Source organism: Toxotes jaculatrix, chromosome 2 (assembly GCF_017976425.1).
Source record: "Toxotes jaculatrix isolate fToxJac2 chromosome 2, fToxJac2.pri, whole genome shotgun sequence".
In the NCBI taxonomy this organism is placed as follows: Eukaryota; Metazoa; Chordata; class Actinopteri; family Toxotidae; genus Toxotes; species Toxotes jaculatrix.
Genome location: NC_054395.1, coordinates 6,566,773 through 6,580,963, shown reverse-complemented (window position 1 = coordinate 6,580,963; position 14,191 = coordinate 6,566,773). Strand labels below are relative to the sequence as shown.

At 45.4% G+C, this 14,191-nt stretch overlaps 1 protein-coding gene across 1 annotated transcript; it reads left to right on the top strand.

Moving 5' to 3' along the window:
• The first annotated feature begins 1,557 nt into the window (after positions 1-1,557).
• On the top strand, positions 1,558-11,501 carry adnpb (activity-dependent neuroprotector homeobox b). Its single transcript, XM_041051816.1, has 4 exons — positions 1,558-1,983; positions 5,933-6,049; positions 7,133-7,225; positions 7,427-11,501. Exons 2-4 carry the CDS (start codon positions 5,942-5,944, stop codon positions 10,448-10,450), a joined length of 3,225 nt encoding a protein of 1,074 aa, XP_040907750.1. The 5' UTR covers positions 1,558-1,983; positions 5,933-5,941; the 3' UTR covers positions 10,451-11,501.
• Positions 11,502-14,191: the final 2,690 nt, after the last annotated feature.

The window sequence follows — 14,191 nt, the reverse complement described above, 5'->3', positions numbered from 1 at the left end:
CTCTGGTTGTGCTCTTGTTGTGCAGTGAGTCAAAACCTAAAATGGGAAACGGAGAGTGACCCGCTTCTCTCATTGATATTCAGTGATCAAGGTCAAAGCTGAAACAAGTGTGAGGGGCTGCTGATTTTCTAAGCACGGACAGGTCAGGCAACACAGTCCTAAGAAAATCTGAAGTTTTTAACATGGTGAGAGCTTTCAGTCAAAACAGGGCAAACATGATGTCAGGCCCACCCTGGATGATTAAGATGAAAATGTGTTTAAATGAAAGAAAAAAGACCTGGCTCATCAGAGGCTTACCCAACACAAAAGATACGTAGATATGCTGAGTGTGAAAGATAATTCCTGAAACGAGAAGTTTGACAGAGTCCACTTACTAACTTCTTCTGGGACTTTGAACCACATCTCTTCCCTCTTACACAGTGTTGTATACTTTGTGCTGAGGCAGTAGCAGTGGCAGGTCCCAGTTTGTACACCTCTGACACATACACTCCAGAGGTCGCACGAGGATGAATATACATGACTGATTTTTTAAAGGTCAGAGGGTAAAGACAGTTAACATCCCACTGTTCTCCTTACAGCAACAGAAGTGTCCTGTGCAAGGCTGGAGTAGCAAGTGGGCAGGTGACTGCTCCCAAGACCCTGAAAGTCCAGAGGCCCTGACAGTGTGTTTTGTTTTGGTGTGAGTCTGTTTATGTGGAAGTTTGTTAGGAACTATGCACCTTCACAGCATCAACTGACACCTTAAGGTGTGCCCTGTCTATGAGGCCATGTCTTGAAGAGGGGTTTGTGTCAAATGGATTTATATATTGAATATTACTGAATTAAAACAGCAAACCTAGAATCAGGCAGGTACCATGCAAGCATTAAAAAACTGTCAAGGAATGAGGGTTGGGGGTTTGTTCACTTTGATAATGATGATGGGAGATGGGGGTGGGAGGGGCAGAATTAACCCCTGCTGATGGGCAACTTTGACCATCCCTTTAACCATGTAAACGCAGAGTCACTTGTGGGTGAAGAGCTGACACAAGAGCTGTCTTTGGGGCTGCTCTTCATAGGGCACCTTACAGGAAAGTAGTTCCGGTCGGTTTTGGTGGAACTGGGCAGTTAGTAACACAGCACGCTACCGCGCCACCTACCGTTGGCTCAAACCCTGATAGCACTCCACCACTCCTGCACTGAGCTGAGTGCTGAGGCACCGAGTACACCCGACCCACTGCAGGGGGGGGGGGGGCAGATGTAGCCAGACCACGCATGCGCCCAGACCGGAGAGCCCCAATCCAGAAGGACGCCCGCTGTCGGCCAGATTCTGCAACTACTACACCGGGTTGTTTACCCCACAGCCTCGGACACAGAAACCAAAGGCTGGCTGCAGGCTTTGAGGGACGAGATAGGTATTTTCATGAACAGATATTTTCTTAATTGGCCAAATTGATTGACGAACCAATCAAGAGTTTTAATGAGCCGGGGGTCGCGAGGTTCTCACAATGAGATTATTTATGCTAATCAAGTAGATGTCACTTCCGCCCCTTTTATTTGCGCCATTTTGGATAGGGCAGTTTCTAGGCTGGATGTGTATTGTCTGTCAGAGAGGAGAATGGTCAAAACGTTATCGGCTGCCAGGCAATCACAGGCAGACTTTGGGCAATTTATTTGAAAGAGTGTGTACGCCGGTTTGTTGCTCCTAACAACAGGACATGTGTCCGCCCTCACCACTCCAGGGAATGGAGGTTTTAATTGTCTAATGAGGCTCGGAGGCTTTCTGTTCCCGTTTGCCGACCAGAGGGAAGAGGATATAGCCCTTGTCGGCGAGGGACAGTCGGGTTTGGAGGGTGCACCGACGGCCGGGCTCCCCCCGCGAAGCTAGTTGTCACCTGAAAGGATATTACTGAGATAGCTGGCAAAAAGTGAAAGTGTCTGTACATCGTCTCAGTCATCCTGAGGTGACACATTTCACTCGGACGGGAGCACTGGATGTGAAAGCAGGTAAACTTGTCTGTCATAATGTAGGACATATCCCTCAAAGTGATATAGTTTGCTGTTAGCTGTGGCTACCTGCGGTGATGCGAGGGGTGGCGGTGAACTACAGCTAAGGTAACTTGCCTGTAGATATTGCTAACGTTGTGTTTGTATAAGTGAGGGGTGGGGGGGGGGGCTCAGCGTTACCTCAAGTTGAATGACTTCTCCCCTATGTGTGCTCATAACAGCCCCGGTAAAATGCAGGCGAATGTGCTTTGTGAAATTTTCAGGAAAAAATGGCAGCACTAGTTTTTGAACATTACATGTTGTTGGTGCGAGTTGCTAGCTTAGCATGCTAACTTAGCGCGGTGTGTCCCCATTCTTTGTCAGTGGCAGCAGCTCCCTGCCAAAGCCATCGATCTGGATACTGCCAGATGTTGATCAGACACACGACTGACTCACTGACACTAACGTTACAACAACGCACCACGACAGATCCTGCGAGTTAACGTTTGCAACGTGAGATATGTTGTGACTATTGAGAGTGTAGCTACATTAATATACAGAGAGAGTTTTGTTTGGGGGGACACCCGATACATATTCACAGCCACAGACAGAGGGTGGCAGGGAATTCATGTTACTGTTTGTTTCATTATATAAGTTTTCCTTTGACTAATCAAACCCTCAGAGGTGATCAGAATATGACCAGGGTCCAACCAGGTGACACGAGGGTTTGTGATGCACTCATACCCAGTGTTTGGGGTGGTGCTGTCACTTGGTCAGGACAAGTGTCAGATGATGAACATTCACTACCATCAATCTCTCTCTCTCTCTCTCTCTCTCTCTCTCTCTCTCTCTCTCTCTCTCTCACACACACACACACACACACACACACACACACACACACAGTCTCACTTACAGTCAGCCCTCCACCTTTATACTAAGTGCAGCAGACAGATGTTGAGCGTATTGACACAACTAACCCCAGCGTCTTTTAAGCATCCCAAACTTTTCTGGGATCTTTGTGAATATGGACGTCAGCATTAGCTTTTCCCCTTGGTAAACATGTACACATTGAAGGTGTGTTGAAGTGTAAACAGCAGTAGTCAGCCTGAGCATAGGTTGTTACCATGTCCCGGTGGAGGACTGAGTGAGTGTTAGGAAATCTGTGGTTGAAGGTTTGTAGGCCTCTTGTTTTTTCTTTTCAGCACAGTAGAAGGGGGAAACCTGTTTTCTGCCAGCAGCCCTCAGCAGAGCAGAGCAGCCTCCTATCGCCTTTCCTCACTCTCCTCTTCCTTCTCTCCCTCCCTTCCCTCCTGCTCAGCCTCTCCTTGGCTTTTTTCTCTCTCCTTTTCTTCCTCCCACCCCCTCCCCTGCGTGCATATCCATCGCCCCCTCTTTCTCTCACCCTCTCCCATTTTCTCTCTCCCCCCTCAACCCCTTCCCCTCCTTTCCTCACCCTCCCTCCCTTCCCTCTCCTCTGAGCCTGTCTGTCCGACCTCCCTGCCTCCCCATCCTCTCCCCTCCCCCCTCCACTTCCGTCGCTCACTCTCTGTCCTCTCTCCTTTCCTCTCATCTCTCCCCTCGCACTCCTTCTACCCTCCCTTGCTCACTCACTCCCCCTCCCCTGTCTCTCCCTTCTTTTCCTCCCAGCTCCCTCACCCCCCAACCTCATCCTCTCTCACACTCACCCTCCCCCTTCCCTGATCTCTCTCACTCCTTCTGTCCCTCCCCTTCCTCCCTCCCAACATCCCTCCCTCTTCTCCTCCCTCCCCTCCCCTCCCCTCCCCCTCCACTGCAGACATATTGTAGAGGCTGCTGCTGACTCAATAGGAGGCGCCATTCTGTGATGGTATTGCGAAGCAGGGAGAAAAAGGGGGCAGGCAGAGTATAGGGAAGCTTACATAATGGAGCTCCTCTCTAGCGCCATCTACAAGTAATGGGGGGAAGCAGGAGAGAGAGAGACTGAGAGGGGAAGTGGGTAGGGGGGTGTGTTTCTTTCACTCACACCACATTTCTGGATGTAAGACAGACAGACAGCAGGCAGGCAAGTCAAGACAGTGAGACAGACAGGAGGATTGACTTTGGTTCTCTGGACTCTTCACTAGGTCAACAGTTGGTGCAACCAGACACACACACAGTTCCCCCTCTCTGTTTTGTGTTTTCTAGAAGGGAAATAAGCTGAGGTGTTCACAGGAATTGTTTGGGACAGTGGTGTTTGTTGTCACTGAGCTGCCTTTATGTCATCATGCATCAGTGACCTTTGACCCCACTATATCTAGGACTGATTTGAATACAGATATTTGACCAGCCACTTTGGACAGTAATTTAAACAACCCTTACTTCTTCTGGCAAAGGTGACTTCACTAATGACAATTTAATTGTTAGTGATAATAACACCTAATTAATGGGTGGATGGCGGTTTAGCTGTATTTTGTATGGAACCAGTGGGTCTGTCTTTGTACTAGCAACATTTCTTTCTACGCCAGGGAGCCAAGTCAGGTTTTGCAAGGTCAAATCAAATCTTCATCATTATTGTTATTACCAGTTTGTTAATAGCTTTTTTAGTATGCAATGGACGCACAATGCAAAAACTGATCAGTGAGCACGGGCTTGTGACTTTGTAGCTAAGGGTGCCCTGGAGTTGTCACCAGAAAAGTTGACATTGTGTTTCTCACTAAGATGCGCTGTGTGTCCTTAAGGTCCAACAAGCGCATCGAGTGCAATTCTGATCGTAAAACAAGTTTTTATTTTTAAATTATTTTAAACATGAATTGTTTATTCACATGTTTACAAGCTAGTAGTCATCTTAAACCCTGCCATTGCCGGTGCATTGCTGTATATCTTGGTTGATGTCAGTCAGTGGAATAGTGTGGAACAAATGACAGGAACGTGTATCACATCTGCTAGAGTCTTAAAGGTTTGCTAAGGCCTCATCAGCCTGAAACTCCCTGAACTGAAGCTTTGCTTAACGTTCTCACAGAGGACTTTTGACATGTCACAGAATGAGAAGCACAGGTGTAAATAATATGTAATTCTGGCTGACTGTCGCACTGCCATGGTCTGCTGGGACATTTGAATTGAACAGAGCCATCATAAATGTAATTAGCAACACTTGTGCTTTGCCTACAATGACAAGCAGAATGTCTGCTGTGAAAAAGACTATTTATGTGACAGTAAATCTCTGTAAATGTGCCTTTCAAAATAAGGCTGCATTCAGACCATTTTGAGCTTTGCGTGGAAAAACACAGTCCTCTTATTTATTTGAATGGAGCCAATCTGTCAGCACAGCGGGGGTGCCAGTGCAAAGGGCTCCGGCAAAACAATGCAGGGTCATCCGGCAAAAAAGTTGCACCAGGCACAGTTTTTGCCACAATTCAACGTCATCCAACAACACTGTGTTGGCCAGTCACCTACATGAAAGCACACGTTTCTGATAGATTAATTAACATGAAATAAATGTAGTAATACTGGACATCCTGCGTTGTTTTTCATTGTCTCAGCAGTACCTTAAACATCATGCTCCCACCACCACAGCCGCTTGCACTATTATAACGCAGTGCTGTTTTCAGTCTGAATCCTTGCAGTCCCCATGCTTTGGCTTGATAATCTATTGGAGTAAAAACTTAGTCACTTTTAGTTAAATGACTCCTGCTGCAGATGCTCGACAAGTTGTCACATCTTTATTCATGTCTGTGTAAAGCCATAACGAACCTTTATATAACAGACAAATATGTCTAAATGCCAAAAAGCCATTGCAGAAAGCTGAAGCCATCAGTGTTGTGTATTTCATGTCTGAAAGGGGTTTTGATCAGGACCTCCCCCTTTTAGGTGTTATACCAGGCAAGATTAGTCATTTAAAAGGTCTTTTTCAAAGAACTGTTCATTTCATGACTCATAGTTCAGTTTACAGTCACCTATCCATATTCTGCCCTACACCTGTTGATCACAGGCTGTATGTGTCTCTTCTGTTCAGGTGGGCAGCATGTTCCAGCTCCCCGTCAATAATCTGGGCAGTCTGCGGAAAGCGAGGAAAAATGTCAAGAAGGTTCTGGGAGACATCGGCTTGGAGTTCTGTAGAGATCACCTAGAGGTATTTTTATGATCACAGCATATAGAGCTGTACATTTGTGTTGATATCTGTGTCTTAAGAAGTGTACAGTGTATGCACACTCCAGAGTTTCCCCAAGATCACCAAATATGATTATCTTCAAATTCTTGTTTCAAGCATTATCTTCATCTCTTGTTGAGCATTGGTTTACATACTTGAAATTATATTTTAATAATGTGGTCACTTTAGAGACAGTTTGGCTCACTACAGGAAATGAGGGTTAAGCAGTAGGAAGCTTTGCTCTGCTTCATACATATAGATATTGTAAGATGATAGTTATCTATGCACTCGACTTACAAGCATACAGTGTGGCATACAGTGTTATGTTATTGTCCTGATTGACACCATGTCCTCATTCTATTTTGTCTCTTAATGTACAAGAAAGATGCTCCTCAGACTTCAAAGCAGAAACCAAAAACTTTACATAATTCAGCATCCAGTTCCCCGGATTTCATAGAGGCCTGGACACAAACATGTAGAATTATTGGTGGGGTTAGATGGGATTAGATGGAGCTTTAGACTGTCTTGGAGGGAGCTGTTTGAGTTATGTCACTTTTTGACCGATTTCAGTGAAAAATGTGTGGTAGTATGAAGTACGAACCCCTATTGATTAGATTTTTCCACAGTAAGATTGTTTAGAGACCAGAGATGTAACATAAAGTAAACATGTGTCCCAGAGGACAGTAGAAAGCTGAGAACAGAGGTGTGATTCCAACCCAAGGAACTATTTTTAAATAATAGAAAATAAATAATACGTCTCTGCATTTTAGTTTTGTGCTTATCCAATCAGCTTTTGTTTAATGCACAGGACAGCAGAGGGAGATTTTGAATTCATGAATGTCAACAAATGTGTTGCCTACAGTTACTCAGAAACCCTGTCCATGTGTCCTTGCAGAAACACGTATCATTACTGAAGCATCAAAAGCAAGAAAACATATAATTCCACCATTTATACGTGTATTTCATGTATCCATCAGGGCCATCTTTGCTTGGTCAATGTTTCAGATTCTTACTGACTGTGCATCTGTTTCAACATCAAGTATTAATCTATACTTCCTTGTTTAGGACTATAAAGACTTTACCCCTCCAGAGGTGTATATAAAGCACACTACCTGGGAAGATGTGTGCATGTGGGAGCCTTCACATACCAAAGTCCAGGTGTGTGACACGCACAGATACACTCTTACATAAATACTCAGTTTTACTGCAGCACTGATATTTGAATCTGTTGTTTAGAATAGTTTTTTTGTTTACCACAGTAACAGATAATATGCATAACAGTACAATAAATACATTTTAATTCTCCCAGACAAAGAACTTCTGAAGTCTAAGCTTTTTTTCCCACCTCTGTGTCTCCAGGACTACAGATCAAAGCCTTTCTGCTGCTCTGGCTGCCTCTTTTCATCCAAGTACTTCTCTGCATACAAGAGCCACTTCCGAAATGTCCACAGCGAGGACTTTGAGAACAACATTCTGCTCAACTGCCCCTACTGCACTTACAATGGCAACAAAAAGACTCTGGAAACGCACATCAAACTTTTCCACATGCCTAACAACACTGTGCGACAGGGCCCCGGTGGAATGGTGGCAGGGGCCGGTGGGATCATGATGAAGGACGGGATGCTGAAGAGGACCGGGGACAGTGTGGAGCAGGCGGTGTACTACTGCAAGAAGTGCACCTATAGGGACCCTTTGTACAATGTAGTGCGAAAGCACATCTACCGGGAACACTTCCAGCAAGTTGCCCAGCCCTACATTGTGAAACCGGGGGAGAAGACAAACGCTCAGAATGGTGGCACAGCAGGAGCCACAGGAAATACAGAGAGCAATAGCACAAACACTGTTAACAGTAACCAGATCCACTGCAAGAAGTGTCTGTTTGTTCCAAGGACCTACGAGGCTCTGGTTCAGCACGTCATTGAGGACCACGAGAGGATTGGCTACCAGGTGACTGCTATGATTGGACACACCAGTGTGATAGTCCCCCGCCCCAAACCCATCATCATGATCCCCTCCAAAACCCAAGGAGACAAGACCATCATTGGGATGGGCCCTAAAGGTGCAGTAATGGCCACTACCAGGTCTCCTGGCTCACAGCAGCTGGGTCGGGTTGTTATCGCATCAAAGGCGGGCTTCACCTCTCAGAGTCTTCTATCAGGGATGAAACATGATGCAATAGGATTAAAGGCGGGGACCACCCAGCCGTTCTCTGTCGGCGGCCAGCAGGTGAGGGTTACTTTGCCAGGGAATGCCCAGGTTTCTGTGCCCCAGCAGTCACATGCAGCAAAGCAGCTTATTTCTGGTGGCAGCCTGCGGAGTCCAGTTTTGGTCGGTGCCTCTTCCTCACTCAAATCCAACCCTCTGGGTTCACGTGTCCAGGCAGCAGCTACTACTGTAGCATCTGTCACGGCCAAGAAAAGCGGCTCCTCTGTCCTCGGCACGTCCTACACCCAGAAGTGGAAAATCTGCACTATCTGCAATGAGCTCTTCCCGGAGAACGTGTACAGTTCTCATTTTGAAAAAGAACACAAAGCAGAGAAGGTGCCTGCTGTTGCCAACTACATCATGAAGATCCACAACTTCACCAGCAAGTGTCTCTACTGCAACCGCTATCTCCCCAGCGACACGCTCTTAAACCACATGTTGATCCACGGCCTGTCTTGCCCACACTGCCGTGCGACCTTTAATGACGTGGAGAAGATGGTGGCCCACATGCGGCTGTCGCACCCAGATGAGAGCGTAGGCCCACGCACAGACTCACCCTTGACCTTTGACCTCACCCTGCAACAGGGCAATCCCAAGAATGTTCAGCTGATTGTCACTACCTACAACATGAGAGATGCTCCAGAGGAGTCGGTGGCATTTCACGCTCAAAACAACAACTCCTCTGTGTCATCAGCCTTGTCTGCCTCCCTAATATCAGGCAAGAGGTTAATGCCTCAGCACCCGCCTAAAACACCGTCAGTGGCTGCTGACAGTGCACTAACCAAGAGTGCCCCACAGGCATCTGTGCCCTACAAAAGGGATGTGGGCAAGACGCTATGTCCTCTTTGCTTCTCTATCCTTAAGGGCCCAATCTCAGACTCACTGGCTCACCACCTGAGAGAGCGGCACCAGGTGATTCAGACAGTCCATCCCGTAGAAAAGAAACTGACCTACAAATGTATTCACTGCTTGGGGGTTTACACCAGTAACATGACTGCCTCCACCATCACTCTGCACTTGGTGCACTGTCGAGGTGTAGGGAAATCCCAGAATGGGCAGGACAGCCGGGTTGCTCATTCTTCTCGGGTGAACCAGACCCAGAGCAGTGCTCTCAAACGGGCCAACTTTGACAGCTCAGACACTAGTGCACCAAAACGAAGGAGGCCCGGACCCCCTGGGGAAAGGGCCCACCCACGGGATAGCAACGGTCCATCTACTTTTGTAGAAAATCCGGATAAACCTGTAATTCTGGCTCTTGACCCCAAAGGACACGAAAATGAGTCGTACGAGTCCAGGAAGGCATTTCTAACACAGTATTTCAACCGAGCGCCATATCCCACACAACGGGAGGTGGAGAAGCTGGCAGCTAGTCTGTGGCTGTGGAAGTCGGACATCTCCAGCCACTTTGTCAATAGAAGGAGAAAATGCGTACAGGAATGCGAAACCCAAAATGCCCGCGTGTTGCTCGGGTTCAGTATGCACAAGCTCAGCAAAGTGAGCCACGAGCTGGCGTTCAGCCAGGATGGCGTGTACGAGGGCCGACATAGCAAGAGGCGGACATCTAGGACACGTATGGGGGTGTCAGAGCAGGCTCTCCGGAGACACAGGGAGCTTGTAGCTGCTAATGGCGGTGTGGCCCCACCACCAAAGGGAAAGCCAACTGGAACTGTGGAAGGTTCTAAAGGAACGCCATCTGCCCCCAAACCCAACAGTGCCAGCAGAGACCAAACCAAGACAATCAACAGCACCTTACCACAAAAAATGCCTCTAGACCTTTCTGAGCCCATTGCCATTGACTCCGACAGTGATGAGGACGAGCAGCAGAAAGATAACAAGGAACGAGAGGGAGAGGTACATCGCCATGGTAACGAACAGCATACTGGAGCTAAGGAGAAAATGGAGCAGAGGACAGGGGCCAAGATTGTTTCAGATCTAGATGATATGTCAGATGATGATGATGATGATGACGACGACGACGACGAGGAGGAGGACGACGACGATGAGGACGACGACGAGTTCGAAGGGGCACATGTAGAGAACGGCTTCAGGCCCACAGAGGGCTCAGGAAGACAGGCTGCTAAAGGAAGAGACACGCTACCCATCATTATTCCCAAGTTCGTACCATCATCTGCAAGAAGCAGGAGAGACGGGGCCCAGCTGGGCAAACAGCAGGTCTGACTGCAAAAATCAGAAAGACTCGCACAGTCAGAGAGACACTTTAGATTTGATCCACGCCAACAAATCTGCCTCGCCTAAACTGAAGGACACTGCCTTGTTACATTGGGCATCTGTGAAGGAGGGAGTGATAAGGAGAGATCTCTGCTTGAGTGAAAACTCAAAACAAGCCATTCAGTGATATTTAAAGGCAGGACTCGACGAGCAGCTAGGAATGATGTAAAGATTTGTGAAGTTTTAATGTTTCTCCCGTGAGTGGGAGGGGAGGTGCAAAGACAACAGTGAAATTACACCAAACAAATAGAAAACGTTTTTTGCCTTCTGTATACTTTATTACATTGAGATAAGGAGTTATTAACATTGATTTAGCCACTCAACTTGGAAGTATGGCTTAAAATATTGAGTTGTTGTGAGGTAAAGCTTTCAGGCTGACCAGATAATCCATCATTTTTCATGTAGTTATACCGAGATAGGTAGTGTAAATTTGTACAGTCTTTTAGACATATTTGGACAGATGTTGCCGTACATGTACCCTTAAATATTTGCTATTACCTGTGTGTAAGGTAGCCTCATATGTTCTATATTGATATGCTTAACGATAGGTGTTGCTTTGGTGGCTGGTATTTTCTTGTATGTTTAAGTTTATTTTTTAACAAAAACCTAGTTTTTTTGCAAAATAATATATCTATATATAAATGAAAAAACACAATTGATTTGGGTTTTTTTTTGGCTTTTTAATTTGATTATAATTTTATTTTTTTTATTTGATCTTTCTGATGAAAGGAGCATTTCATCAACTTTTTGCAGCCTTGTGCTCATTAGCCTTGACTGTATGTGTTTGCTTTCTGTTGTCACAATTTTAACTTTATTTTTCTTTGCCCCATAAGACTGGACAGTAACCACCATACTGACATCCACAGAAGTGGAAGCAATTTTTTTTTTTCCCAAAAAAGAGAGTTGTGTTCAGAATGTGTTCTTTGAATTGTGTGTATTTGTTTTATGTTTTCGTTTTTCACTTAAGCATTTATGAACAATAAAGTGCTGTAATTGTGCTTCTCACACAACTCATGGCAATGAGTGCTGTTTAATTTTTTTTTTGTTCAGTGAAGCTTTGAATGTGTCTTTCTTTTAGATTATGAGTATTGTAAATCTGCAGTTGTCTAAACTTCTCCTTAGACTTGCTTCTTAAAACTGCGATATGTACTTATTCTAAAACTGTGTCACATTCAAAACTCCTGGGACCACAGCAAAACCTTCTACAAGTGGTTAAACATCCTGTTACAGAGTGTTCGTACTTGTTAACTAGAACAGCAGTGAATGAAGTGCCCCTCTTTTTGGTTGAGAAGGGGCTATGAAGCACTTCTCAGTGGAGGCTGAAGGTTAATGCACTTCATGGTGCATTGATAGCTATTTGAAGTAGTGTAGTTTAGTGGTTTTCAACCCCCCCAAAGTAGTCCTAAGACAAATCTGAAAGGTCACAGATCAGTCTCAATCAAACCTCCAACCAAATGTTAACAAATATCTCTATTGCAAAACATTCCTCACTGTTGTGACATGTTGCTCAACTAAAAGAACACAGCAAACAAGTCAGAAACTTTTTACACTGAGTTAGCAGCATGTAGGAAGGGAGGGCTCATTAAAACAACAGGCCATCAGGGATGCACCGACTGTTGGCTAGATCAAAAGTTCCTGGTCACCAGCTCATTTCCAGCCTCTTTGTGAAGTAAAGCAAATATTTTGGATCAAAAACACAAGAAAAGTTGATCGTACACCATTTTGCACCGGTCAGCCACAACATTAAAACCACTAACCAGAACAGCACACCATTAAAAACATACAACGTGCAGAGGAGCAGGTAGCAGCAGATAGGTTGTTTAAATACCAGGGATAACTCTTCTAAAATAACACGTTCCCTGATGCAGTCATTCTGTGTTCAGTGCCTGTATGGCAGAGGGAATAAAAGATTTCTTGTATGAGTTCTGCTTGGCCCCTGGGGCCCCTGAATCGAGTGTAGTGGGTGTGAGGTCTCTGCAATTATGTGTTTAGCCATCCTGTGTACAGCACTGTCAAATACATCACAGGGGTGTTTTTGTGACTTGCCAATCACTCTCCCTGCAGTGTTCACAGTTTTGGAGAGCTTGTTCAGGATGCCAAGCTGTTCAACCAGGTTCCTGTAAGCCTTTTCAAGTAATCTCTGGTTAGCTTTATTAAAAATGCTCTCTGAGTTCTCATTAAATGCAAGGCTGTGATCAGTGAGTGTGACAGGAAGGTTGTTGCTGGTTCCTCTTTGTCTGGTCATTTCCATTTCACCTGCCTGACACCGGCCCTGCAGTACAGTGACCTGGCGCAAGTCGGCCTCCTCACGTCTGGCATTAACTTTCAGGAGAAAACCGAAATGCGCCATATCGTCAGCATATCTGAACAGCTTGACGTTACTGCTGTGAACATTAAAACCTGTAAATGGTTTTAATGTTGTGGCTGTTTGGAGCATTTGGATACACTGAGGTTACCAGTGTGAGTAAACCAGCTGCAGTATCAGTTGAAGAGCTATATTATCACTGGTTTTCTACAGAAATCATTCTTGTTGTTTACAATTAGCTTAACCACGCAGACACCAAATCCAGGCCAGCAGCCAGGAATAAAGGGATCTAACATGGTTTAATCCAGCGCCTAAAAGATCCCTGTCATTTGATTTTCTGCTTTTCAGCATTTTTTGAATTGAATGTCTTTGCAGGTTAGAATCATTTTTAAGCGATATCAAAGTGTGATGATGTTCTCCTTTGTTGTGCAAAAAAATGTAAAGCAACTGACTAGATGACCTGGAATGAAAACAATCCTGTCCCTGTCCTTATCCTTATCTATAAAGGATGTACACCTTCGTTCATCACTTATGAAGTTTGTCATGCAGGAGTTGTGTCTGTAAGAAGCCAAAAATAGTTCCAGGAATATCCAGCATTGCTTGGTAACCAAAATTAAGATACCCACCAATTTAGCCTCACAAGATCAGAGTGCTATTGAATCTGTGCTGTGATGAAGCTGGATAAATATCATCGGTATGTTTCTGACCATAGAAATTACAGCTGAGGGAGTCAGTTGTCATCACGATAACTTTGATCGTTTGTGAAATCACTGAGAAAGGTTCTTCTTCAGATGGCGGAGCTCTGAATGATCAAAATGCAGTACCTGTGTAAAACCTCACCCGCAGTAAATCCAAGCCTGTTTGAATGTCCTCCTTTCCAGGTGAGGTGTTTTAAGAAAACATCAAACAGAATATATGATGTGTGTGTCAGGGAGCTACAATATGTCCCTTTGTGTTTTTGTTTTACAGATACACCAAATGGACCCTGGCTACATGTTAGCAATGATTAGATGTGGAAAAGCCTTGGTTAGAAATTGAACACAACATTATTAACCCTTTGCTGAGGTGGACCACTGGATGAAAGGTACTCTCCCAGAGTAAGGATCAATCAGATCTGACTGAGTTACATCTACCAGCCCAGGTAAATGGAGAGAGGTTCTCTATGTATATTTTTATCTCCACGTCTTTCATTAAAATCCCATCCTTTGCTGCCTGGGGATGAGGAATCTAAAATGGAGGGAAATTACCCCAGTGCAATATGGAGAGAGAGGGAGCGAGAGGCAAGATTCTCCTTGGCTGGCTAGTCAGTGTTGCTATGCTGTTGTAAGGAGCGAGGGAGAGGGAGGAAGGGAAGGATGGAGGGAGGGAGGGAAGGAGTGGTGGGG

Bases quoted from the DNA above. Each gene is read 5' to 3' on its own strand.
- adnpb (XM_041051816.1), top strand. From the start codon at position 5,942: ATGTTCCAGCTCCCCGTCAATAATCTGGGCAGTCTGCGGAAAGCGAGG. The intron at 6,050-7,132 runs GTATTTTTATGA...TTCCTTGTTTAG, and splicing joins TCTGTAGAGATCACCTAGAG to GACTATAAAGACTTTACCCC. The intron at 7,226-7,426 runs GTGTGTGACACG...CTGTGTCTCCAG, and splicing joins CTTCACATACCAAAGTCCAG to GACTACAGATCAAAGCCTTT.